Source organism: Achroia grisella, unplaced genomic scaffold, assembly GCF_030625045.1.
Source record: "Achroia grisella isolate CSIRO2021 unplaced genomic scaffold, CSIRO_AGI_Agris_v1 utg2671, whole genome shotgun sequence".
Classification (NCBI taxonomy): domain Eukaryota; kingdom Metazoa; phylum Arthropoda; class Insecta; order Lepidoptera; family Pyralidae; genus Achroia; species Achroia grisella.
Window position 1 is genome coordinate 463,967 of NW_026712758.1, and position 24,711 is coordinate 488,677.

The 24,711-nt window shown below is 31.6% G+C and overlaps 1 protein-coding gene across 7 annotated transcripts in view; it reads left to right on the top strand.

The window, feature by feature from the left end:
• The window catches only part of LOC131842959 (dynamin), a 49,632-nt gene that overhangs the window by 16,530 nt on the left and 8,391 nt on the right, over positions 1-24,711 (top strand). For 4 of the 7 annotated variants that reach the window (XR_009357506.1, XR_009357507.1, XM_059191534.1 and 1 more), the window contains exons 4-16: positions 13,073-13,276; positions 13,374-13,566; positions 13,987-14,196; positions 14,470-14,677; positions 15,154-15,291; positions 16,285-16,442; positions 16,715-16,821; positions 17,511-17,698; positions 18,395-18,514; positions 18,770-18,784; positions 21,576-21,785; positions 22,124-22,352; positions 23,022-23,175. Coding sequence is in view for 5 of the 7 variants with exons in the window: in XM_059191534.1 (XP_059047517.1) it covers positions 13,073-13,276; positions 13,374-13,566; positions 13,987-14,196; positions 14,470-14,677; positions 15,154-15,291; positions 16,285-16,442; positions 16,715-16,821; positions 17,511-17,698; positions 18,395-18,514; positions 18,770-18,784; positions 21,576-21,785; positions 22,124-22,352; positions 23,022-23,175 (2,134 nt within the window). In the remaining 2 variants the exon portion in view is untranslated. Of the gene's footprint in view, positions 1-13,072; positions 13,277-13,373; positions 13,567-13,986; positions 14,197-14,469; positions 14,678-15,153; positions 15,292-16,284; positions 16,443-16,714; positions 16,822-17,510; positions 17,699-18,394; positions 18,515-18,769; positions 18,785-21,575; positions 21,786-22,123; positions 22,353-23,021; positions 23,180-24,711 lie in introns of those variants that run through there. The other 3 variants (XM_059191535.1, XM_059191536.1, XM_059191537.1) reach the window with 2 other exon arrangements.

Below are 24,711 nucleotides of genomic sequence, written 5' to 3' on the forward strand. Positions count from 1 at the left end.
AAATATCTGAGGTTTGGACAAAAACTCAAAGGGTAATTTATTTTGAAAAAGTATTTTGAAAATACCTATTTTGCTTTTAGTGTTATAGTACTTTAACTGTTATGTTTTAAGTAACAATGTTTAATTATAATTAATACTACTGCACCAACACTCCGATCGTGCAAAAAAATTTGCTGTTTCATTATTTTTTAGTTCAATTAGTGATCTACCTAAGTTCTGGGCTAAGGGGGGGGGGGGGGGAGAGTCATGACGCCCCCATGACTCCCATGACCTCCATGACGCTCCCCCCTGGATCCGCCGTTGCGTCTTCTCTTTATTCGCTCAGTAACGTTGTTACAAAAGAAAAGATGCCCGTCCAAAAAATAACAAGTATTGAGGTTTGATCTGGAGTCACGTTACTCCAGACTGATTTCTATAAATATTTAGATTAGATAGACTAATATTCTTGAAATACTAGCTAGACATTATTAAGTTACTGTAGCCATAATGTAGTAGCCCAAACGTGCCAATGAGGAAGCCCTTGGCAAATGCTGCACCCTGATTGGCCCGTTTGAATTGGATCAAGAAGTGCTCGTATGCCAAAAAGGTGGATTTGTATAAAATCGTGTATAAATCACTTAATTATTATTATTACTCGTCGTGACAGTTGTGGCTCAAAACGGAGCAACATTTACATATGGTCATCTGGCATTAGATCAACAAAAGGCCTCCGGATCAACAAGTGAAAAAGGATCAACAAAAAACTACCTATACGGCACGTCTGAGCCACAAAGTGCCCAAGGGGATATTTATATATATATATATATATATACAGTACTATGGTACAGTTATGACTCCAATCCCATCTGAAATAGGAGTCATAACTGTTTTGCTGGGTATGGTTGCATATAACATGACAGACAGAAAAATTTCGGATTAATTTGATTTGTCTTCAGTGTTTGCATCAGTAGTTAGTTGAAAAATTAGATTCATTTTTTTTTATGTAGACTTGATTACGATTCACTGCATATGTCGGGTTAACCATTAAGCCACTATGGTCTCAATACTGGCTATATTAAAATATTGCAACAGTATTACCTATTATAGAACAGAAATCTATGCCATAAAATTAATCACTGTAATATAAAGACATTTGGCGATATCTATCTCTTTATCTTATCTCTCTTAGTTTTGTCGATGTGACAAACACGGTTTGTGTTAAGTATTTTACTAGATAGCAGATGTTAGTTTAAGAGTTACACTCTCGATGAGTGTAATTTTATTAGCGTAATTTTATTATGAAAAAGTTTATTAATATCAGTCAAATCATTTTTATATATGTCTATTACTTTTGTAAATTTTTGAATACTAACTATAGAATATAAAAAATAAACATAAATAATTAAATTTGTAGATCGTGCGTCATTCTCATCTCGTTATCATGCGTGAAATATTTTATTTCTATTCGTATTCGAAAGTGACTTATTACAATAAAGGGGGTTACAATTGGATTTCTGGATATTTTTGCAAAATCAGAACGATTTTTATAATTATTGTCCAATATATTCGTGCAAGTTATAAACTTAGGAGCATTTAGAATGTAGTTATTTTAATTATACCTATGTTATAAAAGGTATATCGCTATTTAGTCGAAAGTTTTTCTTGCCATCATTTTTAGAGCAATAGAAGTGAAGCCATTCATGTTAATATATATATATACTAGCTGTACCCGCGACTTCGTCCGCGTAAATAATGAAAAAATATTTAACTCAATTAACACAATATAAGTCAAATAAATAAGTTTCATCATTTTAGCTTAAAAAATGATAAAAAATAAAAATAAATATTTAATCAATAGACTAAAAAATAAATTTCAAGCTTCTAGCTTTAAACATGACGATATATCTATATGACCTTGGATCTACCCTTTCAATCCTCTTGCAACCCTTTTTCACATTAAAAAGTAACCTATTACCTTTCTCAGGATCTAGTCTATCTATGTCTGTTTCAAATTTCAATTTAAATCGGTTCAATATTTTTGGCGTGTAAGCGAGACAAACAGACAGACAAAGTTACTTTCACATGTATAATATCAGTAGGGTATTTAATAAACTAACTCTAAAAAGACAAAGAAAAAAGTTTAATCGTTCTAGCTTCCACAACCACACAAACAGCAAATTTCCACAATAACTTTCATTCCCTATTTTATTTTACTACCCCCCTCCCCCTAAGAGTAAAAATTTTACAAACATTGAATGTCTAAAAATGAGTCTCAAACTTCTAGTTTTAAAAAATGACGATTCTTCCATACAGCGTACCATTGCAACCCCCTTACAATCCTTTTTTCACATTCAAAAGTACCCTATATTCTTTGTCCGGGTGTAAACTAACTGTGTTTAAATTTTTTAAATTTCATTTAAATTTTTGTTTTGTTTTGGAGCGTAAGACTGACAGAAAGACAAACAGACTTACTTTCACAGTTATAACATTAGTGGGGTATTTAAAAATCTACCCCAAAAGAACCAATGAAAATAGTTTCATCGTTCTAGTTTCAAAAATTACGAATTTACATAATAACTATCATCCCCTATTTTATTTTGCCCCCTTAAGGGTAATTTTTTTACAAACAATGAATGTCATATTTATTTATATTTAATCAACAGCCTCAAAAATAAGTTTCAAGCCTCTAGCTTAAAAAATGACGATTTTACATAAAAATTTGCATCCCCTATTTTATTTTACCCCCTTAAGGGTAATTTTTTACAAACATTGAATGTCATTTTTATTTATATTTAATCAACAGTCTCAACAATCAGTTTCAAGCTTCTAGCTTCAAAAATGACGTGTTTACATAAAAACTTGCATCCCCTATTTTATTTTACCCCCTTAAGGGTATTTTTTACAAACAATGAATGTCATATGTATTTATATTTAATCAACAGTCCCAACAATAAGTTTCAAGCTTCTAGCTTCAAAAATGTCGAATTTACATAAAAATTTGCATCCCCTATTTTATTTTACCCCCTTAAGAGTAATTTTTTACAAACATTGAATGTCATTTTTATTTATATTTAATCAACAGCCTCAAAAATAAGTTTCAAGCTTCTAGCTTCAAAAATGACGATTCTTCCATACAATCTTTCACCCCCCTTTTAACCCCTTACAACCCTTTTTTCGCATTAAAAAGTAGCCTATGTCCGTTCTCAGGGTCTAGACTAACTGTATACCAAATTTCATTCAAATCGGTTCAGTAGTTTTGGCGTGAAAGCGAGACAGACAGACAGAGTTACTTTCGCATTTATAATATTAGTTTTTGTCGCAGTACAAAAATATATTTTTATCGTTTCCGTACAAATAGTAATTTTACAGTATTAATCTACAAACCAACATTTTGTTTCTTACAATCAGCTAAATAATTTAAATAGTTTCATAATATATGACACAATGAAAGGGTCATTTATTTTATAAAAAAGACAGTTAGTTTTTATTTTAGTGAAAAATAAGAAAATTCTATTTTGATACAACAACCATATATTTATTAATACCTATACTTTATTAACTTTGTGTTAATGCTTTTTAAATAAACACCCACACATTATTTCTGTATAACCTACAAAAATGGGTAAATAATTTAATTTCGTATAGTGCCACACCACAACATTCTTTAAAAAATGTAAATAATAGAATGTGAAGAAATTGTGATTGTTATTAAGTTTTTTTTTAAAAAGTTCGTCAGAACAGAGAAACAACATTTGACATTTATTATTATTTGACATTTGACATTGACTTTAATTTTTGTAATTTATATTGTAAAACTTTAAGTTGGGCTAAACAGGACTTGTATCCAGAGCCGTAAAACAAATTAATAAAAAAAATGGCCAAATTTGTCTCGCAATCGGCCAATTTCAAGTTTAAAGAAAAAAACACATACACACGATATACGATTTTATCATAAAAAAGTGTCAAAAACAATATTTTCGCTAAACGTCAACGTCATGTTTCCGGCAAGATCTTTCGTTTTACATTATGTTATCTGTGGTTTTGTTCTCTGTGATGGATACCTTATTGGCGCATACGCACGCGATGTTTTGATTGGTTGTTAGCTAGTGAAATGAAAAGATGGCGAATGGCGCAAAACCACGCGAAGTGTTGATTGGTTGTTAGATAGTGAAATGAAAAGATGACGAATAAGTATTCAACCGCATAAAGATAACCTTGTATTTCCATTTTGAACCCCTTACAACCCTTTTTACGCATTAAAAAGTAGCCTATGTCCTTCCTCTGCGTCTAGACTATCTGCGTACTAAATTCCATTTAAATCGGTTAAATAGTTTTGGCGTGAAAGCGAGACAGACAGACAGACAGACAGACAGAGTTACTTTCGCATTTATAATATTAGTAAGGATAAGGAAGTAAGGATATTTAATCAACAGTCTCAACAATAAGATTCAAGCTTTTAGCTTCAAAAATGACGTGTTTACATAAAAACTTGCATCCTCTATTTTATTTTACCCCCTTAAGGGTAATTTTTTTACAAACAATGAATGTCATATGTATTTATATTTAATCAACAGTCTCAACAATAAGTTTAAGCTTCTAGCTTCAAAAATGACGTGTTTACATAAAAACTTGCATCCCCTATTTTATTTTACCCCTTAAGGGTAACTTTTTACAAACATTGAATGTCATTTTTATTTATATTTAATCAACAGTCTCAAAAATAAGTTTCAAGCTTCTAGCTTCAAAAATGACGATTCTTCCATACAATCTTTCATCCCCCCTTTTAACCCCTTACAACCCTTTTTTCGCATTAAAAAGTAGCCTATGTCCGTTCTCAGGGTCTAGACTATCTGTATACCAAATTTCATTCAAATCGGTTCAGTAGTTTTGGCGTGAAAGCGAGATAGACAGACAGAGTTACTTTCACATTTATAATATTAGTTTTTGTCGCAGCACAAAAATATATTGTTATCGTTTCCGTACAAATAATAATTTTACAGTATTAATCTACAAACCAACATTTTGTTTCTTACAATCAGTTAAATAATTTAAATAGTTCCATAATATAAAGGTCATTTATTTTATAAAAAAGACAGTTAGTTTTTATTTTAGTGAAAAATAAGAAAATTCTATTTTGATACAACAACCATATATTTATTAATACCTATACTTTATTAATTTTGTGTTAATGCTTTTTAAATAAACACCCACACATTATTTCTGTATAACCTACAAAAATGGGTAAATAATTTAATTTCGTATAGTGCCACACCACAACATTCTTTAAAAAATATAAATAATAAAATTTGAAGAAATTGTGATTGTTATTAAGTTTTTTTTTAAGTTGTTCAGAACAGGGAAACAACGTTTGACATTTATTATTATTTAACATTGGACATTGACTTTAATTTTTGTAATTTATATTGTAAAACTTTAAGTTGGGCTAAACTGGGCTTGTATCCAGAGCCGTAAAACAAATTAATAAAAAAAATCGCCAAATTTGTCTCGCAATCGGCCAATTTCAGGTTTAAAGAAAAAACACATACACACGATATACGATTTTATCATAAAAAAGTGTCAAAAAACAATATTTTCACTAAACGTCAACGTCATGTTTCCGGCAAGATCTTTCGTTTTACATTATGTTATCTGTGGTTTTGTTCTCTGTGATGGATACCTTATTGGCGCAAACGCACGCGATGAGTTGATTGGTTGTTAGCTAGTGAAATGAAAAGATGGCGAATGGCGCAAACGCACGCGATGTGTTGATTGGTTGTTAGCTAGTGAAATGAAAAGATGACGAATAAGGATTCAACCGCATAAAGATAACCTTGTATTTCCATTTTGAACCCCTTACAACCCTTTTTACGCATTAAAAAGTAGCCTATGTCCTTCCTCTGCGTCTAGACCATCTGCGTACCAAATTTCATTTAAATCGGTTCAGTAGTTTTGGCGTGAAAGCGAGACAGACAGACAGACAGACAGACAGACAGACAGAGTTACTTTCGCATTTATAATATTAGTAAGGAAGTAAGGATATATATATATCTATGCGAAATGTGTTTGTCTTTGTATCTGTACGTTAGTAACCATTGCAGTACTAAATAACTGAGCATATCTTAATATTAATAATATTTGACGTAAAGATAAATTGTAACGCAAGATCGTACATGACTAGCTTTTATCTTAAAAAGCAACGAAGTAACGGGTTGGTATTGTTTATTTCAGGCTACCAACGTATAGTTTAAGTGTATAGCACGATTTTTGTTCCGTAAAAAACAATATGCGAATAGCGGAAAACTTGTTAAATGAAAATTTGAGTGCGGGATAGGCTTCAAAGTTTTCTCTGCCTTTCTATTTTTGGCTTTGTCAATATCTAAATTATGATGGTATACATAGATGAATACAAAGAACTGACCGGATATTTTGAAATATAAAAAAAAAATTGTATTTAAGATAAATGGTTTATTTATAATGATTATCTGTAATATAATATATTGTTACATAAAATATTTATGCCCAGTAACAAGTAATGAAATAAACAGTGTTGGTAAATAGATTCGTAATATCGTTCCTCTAAAGGACGAAATAAACTATGCGAAATATATTTGCTGATTGTAACTATGTTAAAGATTTAATACACTGGGTACCACCATACATACATAATTTCACACATTGAAGCAAATTTTGTAGTAAGACCATAGCTCGCAATACGTAGTAACAAAAATATCGTGTTTTCTTGGTGATTTTAACTTTTTTGTTATCGTAGTAAGTCATAGCAAAATTAGTTTGTTTCATGATATTAAATTCTATATGACTCTACTATATAATATATACAAATTCATAAACATAAATAATTTACATCAAACTCAAGTAATAACTCTTAAACTAGTAAAAGAAATTAGCTAAAAGTAGTAGCGTGAAACTAGTTTCAGGACATTAATTATATAAACAGTTTTGCGTGCTGAACCTTTTGTAATTTATAAACTTTACACATAGGATTGCTGAAGATATGGTGTAACATACACACCTCATTTTTGAGGTCGCTTGAAAATAGTTCCCTTTTATTATGGATTCACGGAAGCGCCGTGTGCATCCTATAATTTTCACATAAATGGATAAAAGTCGTTTTCTTTGTGGAACCAAATGTTAAACATTTTTATTTTTTAATTATATATATAGTTAAACCGTTTATAGTGTTTATTTGTACAGTAATATTCATATTACTGTACAAATAAACACATAGTATGACTTAAGTTTGTGGAGGATAATCTCTGGAAATATTGCATGTATTGGAAATATTCAGTCACCTGTTAAAAGATACATCTTATTCTAGATGGATATAGGTTATAATATACAATGCAGTATTTTTCAATCCCGGATAAAGGCAGCCTAATATTAGAATATTATAAATAACGGCAAACTTGTAAACGAGTATACTATTATAACTGTGCCCGCGATTTCAACGATCCGTGAATATTAAAGTACCGCGAGAATTACTGTTCATCCCAAAGTTTGACAGGTAGAGATTGTTTCTAGCAATAAAGCCGCTTTTTGTACCATTTTATTAGGTCAGTACAGTTGGTCTGTTGAGCTCTCAAATTTCACGGAAATAATTTAGATCGATGCTATACTAGTTAAAGGGCTACGCAAATTAAAACAGTTTCAGTGATTTTTTAATTAAGATTAATAGATATATATGTTATTATTTTTATTAAAAAAACTGGTTTATTGATAGTGGAACTCACAAGACGAGTCGAAGGTTCTCTTATTAAATAAATCACCGAAGTTATTTGCGTGGGGAGTTCTGGGGGTACCTGCGTACTTCTGTTATATTTATTTCAGTAGCCAAGTGGCTTTTTTAGTATGTATTTCGGTTGAAGAAATTATATGGTGTGGAGACATTGGCTACTTGGCTGTTTATGTTCCTTATTATTTTAGGGAACTATAAAAATGATTGATATATGTGTTCCGTTCCTTATACCTAATTTACTTTCTTATATTTTACGGAAAACTAAACTCTGTTTCTCCGACTTTCAGATACGTACTATTATTAATGATATAATACAACAACCTACCCGTACAACTTTATCCGAATCATTTTATTAATAATTATATATATGTTTATAGATGTGCAGGAAACACTCTCTTAATCAATCGTACCCATTCGATGAATCATAAGCACCGCAATTTTAGGTATCTACGCAATGAAAATATTAGTCATTTTATGATAAATGTAAAATGTATATGAATAAGCAATATGTAACATAATTATAAAGATGAAACCTAATAATAACGAAAATAATATTTAAGCTCCATTGATTGAAACGTATTACAAATTTTTGCAATTTTAATATTGCTTAGTAGGTTGACTGCTACCTATACTAATATTATAAATTCAACTTTGTGTCTGTGTGTCATATCTTTCCATGACTAAGCGGCCCAACGGATTTTAATGAAATTTGATGTTACGTTAGACTGACTGTATTATGAGGACGGATATAGGCTGTCTAATGTGCAACAGCTGGTTTATATATATATTTTTTCTGTTATCTATAAGAGCTGATTATAATATACAGTATACTTTGTTTCTGTAGATACTTATGCTTTAAGGTGACGTCATTGTTTATTGATGTACAGTAACAATAATGTTTGTCTTACTTTCACAAACATGCTATGATTTAACAATAATAATATTTGTTGCACATTTTACTTGTGCAAATATTTTTTAAAAGGTGTCGTATGACTGTTAGCAACCTTAACCACTATAATAGCACCGGGCTAGATGAAGTCGACTTTGGTTAAGCCGATCATAGATTTTGTTTACTGAATGTGCTGCTAGCTCACCTACAGTTGAGGCTGTTTACAATCTTATTTTGACTATTTAGAAACTGTATGTCAAACACAGTAATCGAAATAATTGTTGATAAAAATGTTAAATGTTCTCATGATTCATTTAGACCAAGAATTGAGGCGAGATTTTGAGTACGATGCAGTCTCTATAAATTGTTTTGTGTAAAGTTATCATCCGACAATGTTATACCTACGTATTTTGAAAGATGTTTAATTGAGAATCCTACCAAAGATTGAAGTTATAATGGGGATGACGGCAACTAAATTCTCGAAGTAGGTACACGATAAATAATAGGTGAATAAAGTCTTTGTAGAAGATATTTTGTACGTCAGGTTAAACTCGTGGTATGAAAGTTTTCATAGCATTTTGTGTTCTATTCCCGTTTGCTTCAATTCTTGTAAAGTTAGTATGACCGAGTCAAACATTTCGTTATCTCTAACTTAAAAAAAAACTATGTCTTATTTATTTATACATATACTAGCTGTACCCGCGACTTCGTCCGCGTAAATAATGAAAAAATATTTAACTCAATTAACACAATATAAGTCAAATAAATAAGTTTCATCGTTTTAGCTTAAAAAATGATAAAAAGTAAAAATAAATATTTAATCAATAGACTAAAAAATAAATTTTCCTTTACTTCTAGCTTTAAACATGACGATACATCTATATAACCTTGGATCTACCCTTTCAATCCTCTTGCAACCCTTTTTCACATTAAAAAGTAACCTATGTCCTTTCTCAGGATCTAGTCTATCTATGTCTGTTTCAAATTTCAATTTAAATCGGTTCAGTATTTTTGGCGTGTAAGCGAGACAAACAGACAAAGTTACTTTCACATTTATAATATCAGAAAGGTATTTAATAAACTAACCCTAAAAAGACAAAGAAAAAAGTTTAATCGTTCTAGCTTCCACAACCACACAAACAGCAAATTTCCACAATAACTTTCATTCCCTATTTTATTTTACTACCCCCCCCCCCCCCCTCCCCCTAAGAGTAAAAATTTTACAAACATTGAATGTCATATTTATTGATATTTAAACAACAGCCTAAAAATGAGTCTCAAACTTCTAGTTTTAAAAAATGACGATTCTTCCATACAGCGTACCATTGCAACCCCCTTACAATCCTTTTTTCACATTCAAAAGTACCCTATATTCTTTGTCCGGGTGTAAACTAACTGTGTACCAAATTTCATTTAAATTTTTATTTTGTTTTGGAGCGTAAGACTGACAGAAAGACAAACAGAGTTACTTTCACAGTTATAACATTAGTGGGGTATTTAAAAATCTACCCCAAAAGAACCAATGAAAATAGTTTCATTGTTCTAGTTTCAAACATTACGAATTTACATAATAACTATCATCCCCTATTTTATTTTACCCCCTTAAGGGTAATTTTTTTACAAACAATGAATGTCATATGTATTTATATTTAATCAACAGTCTCAACAATAAGATTCAAGCTTCTAGCTTCAAAATGACGTGTTTACATAAAAACTTGCATCCCCTATTTTATTTTACCCCCTTAAGGGTATTTTTTTTAAAAACAATGAATGTCATATGTATTTATATTTAATCAACAGTCTCAACAATAAGATTCAAGCTTCTAGCTTCAAAAATGACGTGTTTACATAAAAACTTGCATCCCCTATTTTATTTTACCCCCTTAAGGGTATTTTTTTTAAAAACAATGAATGTCATATGTATTTATATTTAATCAACAGTCTCAACAATAAGATTCAAGCTTCTAGCTTCAAAATGACGTGTTTACATAAAAACTTGCATCCCCTATTTTATTTTACCCCCTTAAGGGTATTTTTTTTAAAAACAATGAATGTCATATGTATTTATATTTAATCAACAGTCTCAACAATAAGATTCAAGCTTCTAGCTTCAAAATGACGTGTTTACATAAAAACTTGCATCCCCTATTTTATTTTACCCCCTTAAGGGTATTTTTTTTTACCCCCTTAAGGGTATTTTTTTTTAAAACAATGAATGTCATATGTATTTATATTTAATCAACAGTCTCAACAATAAGATTCAAGCTTCTAGCTTCAAAATGACGTGTTTACATAAAAACTTGCATCCCCTATTTTATTTTACCCCTTTAAGGGTATTTTTTTTAAAAACAATGAATGTCATATGTGTTTATATTTAATCAACAGTCTCAACAATAAGATTCAAGCTTCTAGCTTCAAAAATGACGTGTTTACATAAAAACTTGCATCCCCTATTTTATTTTACCCCCTTAAGGGTATTTTTTTTAAAAACAATGAATGTCATATGTATTTATATTTAATCAACAGTCTCAACAATAAGATTCAAGCTTCTAGCTTCAAAATGACGTGTTTACATAAAAACTTGCATCCCCTATTTTATTTTACCCCCTTAAGGGTATTTTTTTTAAAAACAATGAATGTCATATGTATTTATATTTAATCAACAGTCTCAACAATAAGATTCAAGCTTCTAGCTTCAAAATGACGTGTTTACATAAAAACTTGCATACCCTATTTTATTTTACCCCCTTAAGGGTATTTTTTTAAAAACAATGAATGTCATATGTATTTATATTTAATCAACAGTCTCAACAATAAGATTCAAGCTTCTAGCTTCAAAAATGACGTGTTTACATAAAAACTTGCATCCCCTATTTTATTTTACCCCCTTAAGGGTAATTTTTTTACAAACAATGAATGTCATATGTATTTATATTTAATCAACAGCCTCAAAAATAAGTTTCAAGCTTCTAGCTTCAAAAATGACGATTTTACATAAAAACTTGCATCCCCTATTTTATTTTACCCCCTTAAGGGTAATTTTTTACAAACATTGAATGTCATATTTATTTATATTTAATCAACAGTCTCAAAAATAAGTTTCAAGCTTCTAGCTTCAAAAATGACGATTCTTCCATACAATCTTTCATCCCCCTTTTAACCCCTTACAACCCTTTTTTCGCATTAAAAAGTAGCCTATGTCCGTTCTCAGGGTCTAGACTATCTGTATACCAAATTTCATTCAAATCGGTTCAGTAGTTTTGGCGTGAAAGCGAGACAGACAGACAGAGTTACTTTCATATTTATAATATTAGTTTTTGTCGCAGCACAAAAATATATTTTTATCGTTTCCGTACAAATAATAATTTTACAGTATTAATCTACAAACCAACATTTTGTTTCTTACAATCAGCTAAATAATTTAAATAGTTCCATAATATATGGCACAATGAAAAGGTCATTTATTTTATAAAAGAGACAGTTAGTTTTTATTTTACTGAAAAATAAGAAAATTCTATTTGGATAAAACAACCATATATTTATTAATACCTATACTTTATTAATTTTGTGTTAATGCTTTTTAAATAAACACCCACACATTATTTCTGTATAACCTACAAAAATGGGTAAATAATTTAATTTCGGATAGTGCCACACCACAACATTCTTTAAAAAATGTAAATAATAAAATGTGAAGAAATTGTGATTGTTATTAAGTTTTTTTTTTTAAGTTTGTCAGAACAGGGAAACAACATTTGACATTTATTATTATTTAACATTGGACATTGACTTTAATTTTTGTAATTTATATTGTAAAACTTTAAGTTGGGCTAAACTGGGCTTGTATCCAGAGCCGTAAAATAAATTAATAAAAAAAAATCGCCAAATTTGTCTCGCAATCGGCCAATTTCAGGTTTAAAGAAAAAACACATACACACGATATACGATTTTATCATAAAAAAGTGTCAAAAAACAATATTTTCACTAAACGTCAACGTCATGTTTCCGGCAAGATCTTTCGTTTTACATTATGTTATCTGTGGTTTTGTTCTCTGTGATGGATACCTTATTGGCGCAAACGCACGCGATGTGTTGATTGGTTGTTAGCTAGTGAAATGAAAAGATGGCGAATGGCGCAAACGCACGCGATGTGTTGATTGGTTGTTAGCTAGTGAAATGAAAAGATGACGAATAAGGATTCAACCGCATAAAGATAACCTTGTATTTCCATTTTGAACCCCTTACAACCCTTTTACGCATTAAAAAGTAGCCTATGTCCTTCCTCTGTGTCTAGACTATCTGCGTACTAAATTTCATTTAAATCGGTTCAGTAGTTTTGGCGTGAAAGCGAGACAGACAGACAGACAGACAGACAGACAGACAGAGTTACTTTCGCATTTATAATATTAGTAAGGATTTACATCTTCTGATTCACATTATATTTTTTCCAGTACTCAACTTGACGCTGATCGACTTGCCGGGCCTGACGAAGGTCCCGATTGGTGATCAACCGGCTGACATCGAGCAGCAAATTAAAGGGATGATCTTCCAATTCATCCGCCGTGAATCATGTCTCATTTTAGCCGTTACGCCTGCTAACACTGATTTGGCTAACAGTGATGCCCTGAAACTTGCCAAAGAAGTTGACCCTCAAGGTAATATAATTTTTTTAAGAGCATACGTAAGTAAAAAAATACTTTACTTCTGATAGAATAAAAACAAAATGTTAAAGTTAAACTTTTGTTATCATAGGTCTACGAACAATCGGCGTCATAACTAAATTAGATTTGATGGACGAAGGCACGGATGCACGTGATGTACTCGAAAACAAGTTGCTGCCTCTTCGGCGCGGGTACATTGGCGTCGTCAACCGCTCCCAGAAGGACATTGATGGAAGGAAGGATATCCAAGCCGCCCTTGCTGCTGAGAGGAAATTTTTCCTCAGGTAATGACATACAGCCAACTGGAAGAGGATACTATGTTTTACTGATATGACGACTATGCAAGCTACCTATAATATATTTGGTAACAACCTGTAGGTAATAAAAGTAGCTTCTATGTGAAATATTGTTAGTTAAGTAGGCATATTTAATTATTAAAAATATATATGATTAGCTAGATACTCACACACCTTCCTCTTGAATCACTCTATTTAAAAAAACCGCTTCAAAATCCGTTGCATAGTTTTAAAGATTTAAGAATACATAGGGATGGACAGACAGCGACAGTGACTTTGTTTTATACCACGTAATGATGATAATAATGATCTGTCACCACTTATTTTACTTAACATAATCTCTTTAGCATATAAGTATGTATTTATATGGCAATGTAGTTCGTAATAGTGTTACTTTGATACCTACAGTCATCCATCCTACCGACACATCGCTGAACGGCTCGGCACACCGTACCTGCAGCGCGTTCTGAACCAGCAACTCACGAATCATATTCGTGACACACTCCCCGGCCTTCGAGACAAACTCCAGAAGCAGCTGTTGACTCTCGAGAAAGATGTGGACCAGTACAAACACTTCCGGCCAGATGATCCCTCTATCAAAACCAAGGCTATGTTACAGTGAGTGTTATTTAATCTTTATATGCATAGCCCATAGAGTAATTTGCATCGTTTCATTATTTATGACTCAAATATCCCACGTTTGTGTATTCTGATTTTATTTATGGGATTGAATAAAATTCATATTAGAATTTAAAGAGTTCATAAAATTGTTTAATGTATGTGCAAAATTAATAGTTGTTTTTATGGTTATAGTTTTCTTATTCTTTATATATATATATACCTGTTCCTTATTGCTACATATTTTCAAATGTATTTCTTTAAATATTTTAGAATGATTCAACAACTACAAACAGACTTTGAACGCACTATTGAAGGATCTGGGTCGGCTCAGATTAATACAAACGAACTCTCGGGTGGTGCGAAGATCAATCGCCTCTTCCATGAAAGGTTTCCATTCGAAGTCGTCAAGATGGAATTTGATGAGAAGGAATTACGTAGGGAGATTGCTTTTGCTATCCGAAATATTCACGGTATTAGGGTATGTGTTACCATCTTCTTTAAGAATATTTATTCAGTAATCTTGCAAATCATTTTATAAATGTAATTTATAAGTATTATGTTATCATTTTTCCAATATTATAAACGCGAAAGTTTGTGGGTGGATAGATGGATGGATAGATCTTTGTTACAGTTTCACGTAAAAACTACTGAAAGGATTTTGATGAAACTTTATAGTAATATAGCTTATACATCAGAATACAGGCTATCAATTTCATACGGCTGAAACGCGTGTACTGCTAGTATTTCATAAATTAATGAAAGAACTTGTTATTTTGCTTATTTGTATTATAATCCACTGTTATTTCGATAAAATGTTTTGTCTATATTGTTTACAAAATACTAAAACACATATTACATTAATGGTTGTACATAAAAGTAACTAAACTAGTTACATTTTGATTGTTTTGCTTACCGATAGATTAAGATTTTTATTCGTAATTAATTTGATTGCAGGTGGGTCTGTTCACTCCGGACATGGCTTTCGAGGCGATAGTAAAGAAGCAGATTGGCCGACTAAAGGAGCCTTGTCTCAAGTGCGTTGATCTGGTCGTCCAGGAGCTCTCCAATGTCGTCCGAGTTTGTACTGAAAGGGTAATTATGTATACATATATATTATTATGTTATCAGGTTTCTTATACTTACCCGACTTCGACCACACTCGAAAAAGTTCCTTAAATTATCACTTATGAACATTTAGTGAAGTATCGTTAAATCTGTTAGTAAGCCATTTTTCCCATAGTCAAAATTTACTAATTATTTAGGTAATAATAGCTAATATATCAAATAACTATAATGTAGCTGTTATAAGCGGCTGGCTCGCTGCTCTCAAATTCTATGATCTATGGCGATATTGCTTTATACAGGAAAATGAAAAGACTTCATTCCACAAAGCAATATTAATTTTTTTTTTCTTCTGCCATACGTAAAATATATTTTCATTTACTAATGAGTTGTAAAAATTGTATGCTTTTTAAAGGTACATAAGATTTTTTATTAATCTCCTAACTGTGAGAAAGTCGTTGCTATTGTCAGATCACTGGATATATAAGAAAATATGAATGTTAAACTCGGGTAGTCGGAAATGTACGGTTTGTAATTAAGATGTAGTTACAAACCTAACGCCATTAGTTTCAAATATAATAACAGAAACAGACTTGTTGTAGAAGGAACATTTAAATTAGATATGGAGATAACATCGGTGTGAATCGGTGGAGAATTAACTAAGGTAGCATGTAACATCTGATACCTTAGTTAATACCTTTACGTACCTATCATAGTTAGTGTATGATGCCAGTTAAAATATATAAAATATTGAAAAGGGCTCTTTACCAATCTAAAAATGCAATTGTGTTAGCAGACTAGAAGGTATTTAATTACAATGAAACTTAACAAAATTAATTTTATACTAAAGCTTGATTTTAACAATATTATAAATTGTTTATAAGATAATGATATAATGTTATAAAGAAGTGATATATTAAATTATTATGGTTTTATGTGCCAACTCATTATTTTAAAATTAATTTATCACCCCAGACAATAACAAATTATGTAACTACACGATTTTCTCTCATTCTTTTACAGATGTCCCGTTATCCGCGTTTGCGAGAAGAAACGGAACGTATTATAATGTCGCACGTGCGCTCTCGTGAATCGAAATGCAAAGATCAGTTAGTGTTACTTATTGACTGCGAGCTCGCTTACATGAATACTAACCATGAGGATTTCATCGGGTTCGCTAAGTAAGTTGAATTTCTATTTATATGATAAGACATATATTGGATGAATCAATTATTTTTAAATATTGTAAAACAATGAACTGTAAGTGTACAAGTGAGAGATATATATACTTTTTTGTAAATATATAGTATACATAGAACAATTCTTTATCTCTTACATGGTATTGTTCAAGTATATAGACGATGGTTGCTACTTTCCGTTCCATTACATAGTCATTCAACTCGTGTACCATTCCAAATAAATTTATAAATATATAAATTTTGATGGCTTGTAGTGCCCAGAATCAATCGGAGAATTCTGCTAAATCGGGACACCGCGCTCTCGGCAACCAAGTAATCAGGAAAGGATATATGTGCATACACAATTTGGGTATTATGAAAGGTAATATATTCAATTTATATTAAAAATTAGATGTGGTTGTAACATTATATTCTTAGTATTTAGATTAACAATTAATTATATTTGTTTGTTTGTTAACTGAAATAAAAAAATAGTACATGTTACGGAAAGCTTGAACTGGAAAGTTATAATGCATCAGTGAACTGCATTCTAATCGGTTAATCCTTTTCTAAGATTAGTATTCCTAAACTGTTAGACAAACTGGACACATTTTTTCATCTTATTTTTTATTTCAAGTATAACCTACACGACTTGCTTGTTTACGAAATATTTAGTAGAAGATTTAATTCTATATATAATACACGTAATATAAAAAAAAATACAATTATTAATTTAATTAAACGAAGAGTACTTAATGTTAACATTAAAAAAACAACATTACACAACAGTCTATTGTTATGCGTTACAGTATGATAATATGAAACCTATTCACTGTTTTACTTTTAAGGCCAACAAAATTGGTTTATCATTATTTATTTAGATATATATTTATATTTAATATGGTTATATATTTTTCTCGATAGTTTTTGAAGAAAGTTGACTCTCTCAGCTATAGATAATTATTTTAACATATATTAGTAACGTATGTTGACCATACTGTTTAATTAATTCTACTAATGTAATTTGTAATATAAACAAGTGTTTATAAAAACTGTGGTGTACATTATCAGGTGGTTCCCGGGACTACTGGTTTGTGTTGACATCCGAAAATATCTCCTGGTTCAAGGACGAGGAGGAGCGTGAAAAGAAGTACATGTTATCATTAGATAGTCTCAAGTTGCGGGACCTTGAACAAGGCTTCATGTCGCGGCGGCATATGTTCGCCCTATTCAATGCAGAGGGCAGGAATGTCTACAAGGTACTCAATATTACGTGAAATGTAAACAATAATAATAATAATATCAGGACAAATACACACAGCGCTATCTAGACCCAAGTTAAGCTAACTGAAGCGTATGTTATGGGTACTAAGTAACTGATACTAATACAGAAATATATATTTTTTTCATAAATACATACATATTATACATAGAAAACACCCAGACAGATACAAACAATCATACTCGTGAATACAAGTATTTGTGCCGTGCGAGGAATCCAACCCACGACCATCGGAATTAAGGCGGTGTGCTAAACCACTAGAGCACCGAGGCTATCAACAGTAAAACAATTGGTCATACTCATTAGTATAAATTTAGTTTTAAAGTACTTTCCACATTTATAATGTTTCTAACAATGCCAATAGTATATTTTATTAATCATTCAACTCCTGTTTGTGTTATTACAATACAAAATAATGTGTATGAAATCATTCTATGTCTGGTATCAGTTGTGATGCCAAGAGGATGTTCTAGTTTAAGGGATAGAGATGTAGCAGTAAAATTACTGGGTATTGTGTAGTGTGTGATTTGCCTAGTGCTGTAAGCATTCATGGATTGTATAGTATTATTATTACTATATATAAGAATGCAATATATATATTTCATTTGGATTTTTAATACAGTGACTCATTGGAATTACTTTGCATGTTATAATCTATATTTTTTGTACACAGGATTATAAGCAGCTCGAGTTATCTTGCGAGAACCAAGATGACGTTGACTCTTGGAAAGCGTCATTCCTTCGCGCTGGCGTCTACCCTGAGAAGACCTCGGAAGCAGCTAATGGTGACGAGGTTAGCATATTATTATTTCTACAACATTTTGCCTGTGTTTTTCTAATCTTTTACTTCCCCTATAACTATTTTCTTATTACATTCGCTTCTGAACAATTATTTATTATATTAATTGTATATTATGTTAAGTAATGTATTAATTTATAATAATATTTATTGAATTATAGTATTTTATATTGCAACATATACCCCACTTAATAATTATTGTATATCAGTTTTATGTTATACCATTTGTTGTTTTGCCATGCTATACAGAGTGAAGGATCGGAGGTTTGTTCAAGTTGACTTTATGAAATAATACCCATGAACACTCCACTCTACAGACAAATTATTATATACATAGCACCCTTATTTTTAAGTTATTTCAGGATATAGTCATTATTATACCTACATATCTGGCTTTAAAATTTATTTTAATACAATAATTATATAGTTCTTGTCACTTGAAATAAGCTCAACCTTACTTGGTACATCGTAACGGCTGCTAGTGAAAGCATGTGAGATACAGTTTATACAAAATGTATGAAACTTGTTTTCAAATGAAACGGCTAATAGGAGTAGAAATATCTACGTAACCTAATTAATGTGCAAAATTTTATTGTGCATTGCGTTCTATAGGTTTTATGTATTATGTTATATAATTATAGTAGTCATATATTTAGTATATAGCGCTTAAAAACTATTCAAATATTAATTACAATTATTTAATGTATGTGTGTGTGTGTTTAATATGCCGATATAACTAAATAAAATAAATATTTAGTTCAGTTTTATGTTACATATAACGTTATTCTGAGAAATCCCAATTGACCACAGCTTGTGATAACAAAGAAAATTAATTACATATTTACATAATTTATATCGATCCAGATCATCACGCAATAGTAACATATAAATATGTCCTAATTGGCAATAATTCGCATGCATATGGAATGCTAATATACGCTTGACTTTGTTAGCACACAGAAAAACATACATCGACTTAAGTTGGAAGTGTACTATTGTAATTGCACCTATACGGTGGATTTGATGAGCTAACCGTATATGTATCTCTGTTCTAGATAGCTTGTCTTGCTTATTTCCTCTTACCCTCTAATATGCACGATCACAACGCGCTGTTCCGAAATGTCGATCATTAATTACAACACTCGAAATACTCACAGTTTAATTCGAACACACCAGTGAAATTCAAACAAATTGGTGGTGCGACCGTCTATTAGGATCTTTAATAATGTGGAGGATTTTTGATTGCATTTTTTTATTTATGTATAAGCAGTAAAATACGGCCACCATCTGTTTGTATGAGTGACGGTCAAATTTTTTGATGAATAATTCATTAAGACATTCATCAAGTACTATGTATAACTTTTTAAAAAATGCAGTATGATTTTATACATCACGTACAACTGTACACTTGTTAATTATAGAGATAATAGTAATAGTCAGAAAGTCCAGGGTCAAATGAGCTCTAGTGAGTGTTGTTTTCTTGTTATGTACTTACACTGACAATAATATATGGAATGCGGCCTTTAGCTAACAATTCTTGTGATAGCACATTTTAACTATATGCAATATATGTAATATACAATGATTGATTGTAATCTATATAGACAATCTTGGTTATTACTACTTTTTTGTTTTTAGCATGTTTATGTTTTATTTTTAGTTCTTACCATCTTACCCAGAGTTGCGTGAAAATAAGAGAGTAAGTGACTCGTTCAGAATTCAAGCTTCATTTTTGCTTGATTATAAATTATAGTGGTGAATTTACCGATTTTTGCATTTGTTATTTGAAATTGTTGCATGTTTGAAATGACCCCATATGCTACAAATTGCGAGTACTTTACTCTTGTTTGTTCAATTTATTAATTTTTTTTTGTATTGTCGTTCATTTTTTCATTCGGTTTTTGTTTTTGGTCATTTCATAGCACGGATATTTATTTTTACAGCGATTATTGCGCTCGAGCAGGCCTCGCATTAATTTTATTTTGGTCTATTCAGATATAATCTACTATTTTTTTTAATTCTCTATCTACTACCACATGCCCGGTTATATGGGTGATGAATACATGGTGGGATCTGACTCACTGACCTATACCGTATTAGATACTCTGTATCTGTGTAACTTTAATTTTGAATCACAACTATACCCTAAATAATTAACGAGAAAAAATGACAGTGACCATTATGTATGTAGTATGTACATTCTAACACGTAAATTAGAATTGTTCTATGGTCTATTATTTTAACAAATGTTTAAATACATAAATTTGCGAATAAACAAATACATATATAATAATAATATGTTTATCTGAATAGACCTTTATATTAATAGTTAAGATTAGCTTTGTTTCAGGAGTTTAATTTAAAACAATTGTACTGGGTTGGGGTGACATGAGGTTGATGTGTTGCATGTTTTTTTTTTATATTGATATTTTACAATTTCACATTCGTATTTTAGAATGCTTCATATTTTTTAATAAAAAAATGTATGCTGGGTTTCAGCACTACTCGGTTTGGGCTTGTTTACGTGTTAGGTTCAAGGATACAACACCTACTCGTTTATAGACGTGATGTCCTTTGCGTTAATTTTTTTGTGAGATTAAATGTAGTGGTTTGATTTTACATGTTTTAAAAACGATTTATGTTACTATTATATTAGAATATTATAGCCTCATGCATTATTATTTAAAAGCTCAAATAAACTTACTTTGAATATTCACATTTTAATATCTTCTCTCGAACGATGAAATCAGGTATGACGTTTTTTAAGTTCAATAATAAAATTTTCAAAATAGAAAAATGATGAAAATTAATGCTTGTTTTTATGCAACGAACGAATATATTATTGTATACTTGTTATTCTTTTAATTTAAAACTTATTATTCAATATTTAAAAATTGTTATCGTCCACACAATTAGATAAGCATTGGAAAATGTTTAAAAATTAAATTCTAATCTTTTTGTAATATAATATTTTTCTATATCACTTATTTTAGCCGACTATTCGATAGATTCTCTGTATAAATAATAATTATGTATTATGTGATTTTTTTTCCAGAGCTCTGACAGTGCCGTTACAAGTAGCATGGATCCGCAGCTCGAGCGGCAAGTGGAGACCATAAGGAATTTGGTCGACTCCTACATGCGCATAGTCACAAAGACAACGAGGGATCTTGTGCCCAAAACTATCATGATGCTTATTATTAATAACGCCAAAGATTTCATCAACGGAGAGTTGTTAGCACATCTATATGCTTCTGGCGATCAGGTAACTTTGTCGGTTTATAAATTCTGTACCTAAACACTTTAATTTTACGTAAAGCAAATAAATAAAGATTTTAATTTTCGTTTAACACGTAGTGATACGGACCTTTTAGATGAAAGTTGTAATGTAGTTCCGCTTGTCCAGTTTTGTTATCTAACATTCATGGGTAAAAAATTGTTTTTAAATATTTATCTTTCTGTGTGTGTAATATTTAGTTTTTGTATCATTTCAATGGGTTCCTAAACAAAAAAATGTATAAACTGTTATTGCGGGTACGAAATCGCTTATTTAGCTAATTAATAGTACAACGTGTAAATAATGTAATCGTTGTGGTGTCACAGTCGCAAATGATGGAGGAGTCCCCCGAGGAGGCTCAGAAGCGCGAGGAGATGCTGCGCATGTACCACGCGTGCAAGGAGGCACTACATATAATCGGGGACGTGTCGATGGCGACGGTGAGCACGCCCGTGCCGCCGCCCGTCAAGAACGATTGGCTCGAGAGTCGTCTCGAATCCAACCTCTCGCCGCCCTCGCCCGGCGGCATGCGCCGCGCCGCTCCCGCACAACAAGGTGGAGTACCTTGTGTTGTTTTTTTTAACGTGAAGTAAATTTTCATAGATTTGACCAACCGTTTGGTGGAATGGGTTCGATATGTGAGATTTGTACTCATTAAAAACTCGATGATTTGTACTCATGAAAAAAAGATGTTTAGAAGGTTGGCGGGTACACGCACATATCTTTTCAGAACCCGTTTTACAAACAGTACACTACTCTGACGTTGGGTTATTAGTAGAATATTATAATCCTTCCTGCGGCGTCTAGTTCTCCGATGATGTATATCTGATAGCGGTGCATTATCTATGATGCTGATAGTTTCGATATGTTTCCTTAACTTAATATATTGATATTATTTATTTTTTTGAAGTTTCGAGTGGATTTTGGTTAATACGCCTAAATTTCCAGAGACTGGGTCGTCGATATTTATGTTTCCTAAATTGAAGTAACAAAACTATATTTTTGTTATATTAACGTCATATGTACGTAGAAGTATTGTTCACGGTTACATTATGTATGTATGAAGAGATGATTTGTCTAAACCAATATTACAAAGAGGACTTATTAGATTAAGTACTAGCTTTTGAATACGTTCAATAAATTTTCTAGTCGATAATGGGAATTCAGCAGCTTTTTCATATCGGAGGATTGTTTTTGAATGTAGTCGTTTTGTTCGATGCGCAGGATCGCTTGGTCAGCGTGGGGCTCCGCCACCGCCCGGCGCAGGCACCGGTCGGCCGGCGCCGCCGCTGCCGTCGCGGCCCGGCGGCGCGGCCCCCCCGCCGCCCGCCTCGCGCCCCGGGCCCGCCGCCGGCCTGCCCGCGCCGCTCATACCCACGTGAGTAACAGCACATCCTCCCCCACCCCCCGCACACTCGCCTCCGACCGTGCGCCGCTCGTACCCACATGAGTACCGGCACACCCTCCTCCGCTCCCCGCGCCGGTCGTACTCACGTGAGTACCGGCACACTCTCCCCCGACCCTGCGCCGCTCTTACCCATGTGAGTACCGGCACTAAGTCCCCCGACCCTCCCGCCGCTCATACCCACAGACCCTCCTCCGGCCCCCGCGCCGTTCGAACCTACTTGAATAAGGTTTTGGGTTTTATAATTTCTAAAAGTAGACAAATGTCTACCTCGTATAAGTGCTTTATATATATTGTACTTCGCAAAGTATTACGTTCACGGATGACAACACATTTACGAATTACGTATTGTTTGATGAATTCGATTACAGCAAAAATTACAATTTACATTTAAATATTAGCATTTTATATCGGAATGCTGGAAATCAAAATTCATTCTGATATATTCGAAAGTTAACAGAGAAACGAATATTTATGTAGAACAGAGTAATTATATTCACATAACAGTTTTGTTTATTAATAATAATAAATATTAATTTGTCATAAGTATAATTTATTTTCATAATTGTATTCTATGATTTGGATTAACATAAGGATCATGGGTATACAATGATTAATTCTAAATACTTATTTCTAAACAAGGAATACTATTCGTTAAGTAATAACTATCAGATTAATTTTCTACTAAAAATAAGGATATAGTAAGTAATAATTTTTGATCCGTGACGTAAATATAGAATACAGATTGTTTCATATTTCATTCTCTGTTTGTTATACTTGAATACATGAAATGTCATGTCCATTTAGTATAGAACGCCTGGTGTGCCCGTTTTGCTTTGGTATCATAAATTAATACATTTATAGTATGTAGAAACAGGCATATGCGTGGGTAATGTAACAGCCATATTATGCATTTATAAAGGGTATGCTTTTATACTTATCATTATTTACGTATTTATATTTAGTATTATGTATTTGTGTGGGAAGTTAATAATAAATATTAGTTAAAAGTCAATAATAACTTGACCGTAGTAAATTTTGGAATTATTCGTATTTGTTTGTGCTAATAATAAAAACTTGTGGTTAAATAATCTAATATAATTTATATACGTGGTAGTTAAATTTGTACTGTTAAAAAACTAAAGGAGTAATTTTAAAAGCGTAGTTTAAATAATAAAATTATTATACATAGCATTAAAATTTATAATGGCACAACGATACGCTATGTACGAATTTGGAAGAAACAACTTTCCTTTGTGCATATTTCACACAAATAATTATATGATTATAATTATTAAGTACGCTACTGTGTGTAGATTGTAGAACATTATATTTACCGTATTAGTCCCTATAATATTGTCATATGGTATTATAACTAAAGCGTTACTGAAATATACAGAATACTAATAACATTTGTTGAATTTTTTGTGTGTGAGTGTGTGAATTTCTAATTAATCACCAAACAGAATCACAGTACATTTTTAAACACCATATGGCTACTAATATAAG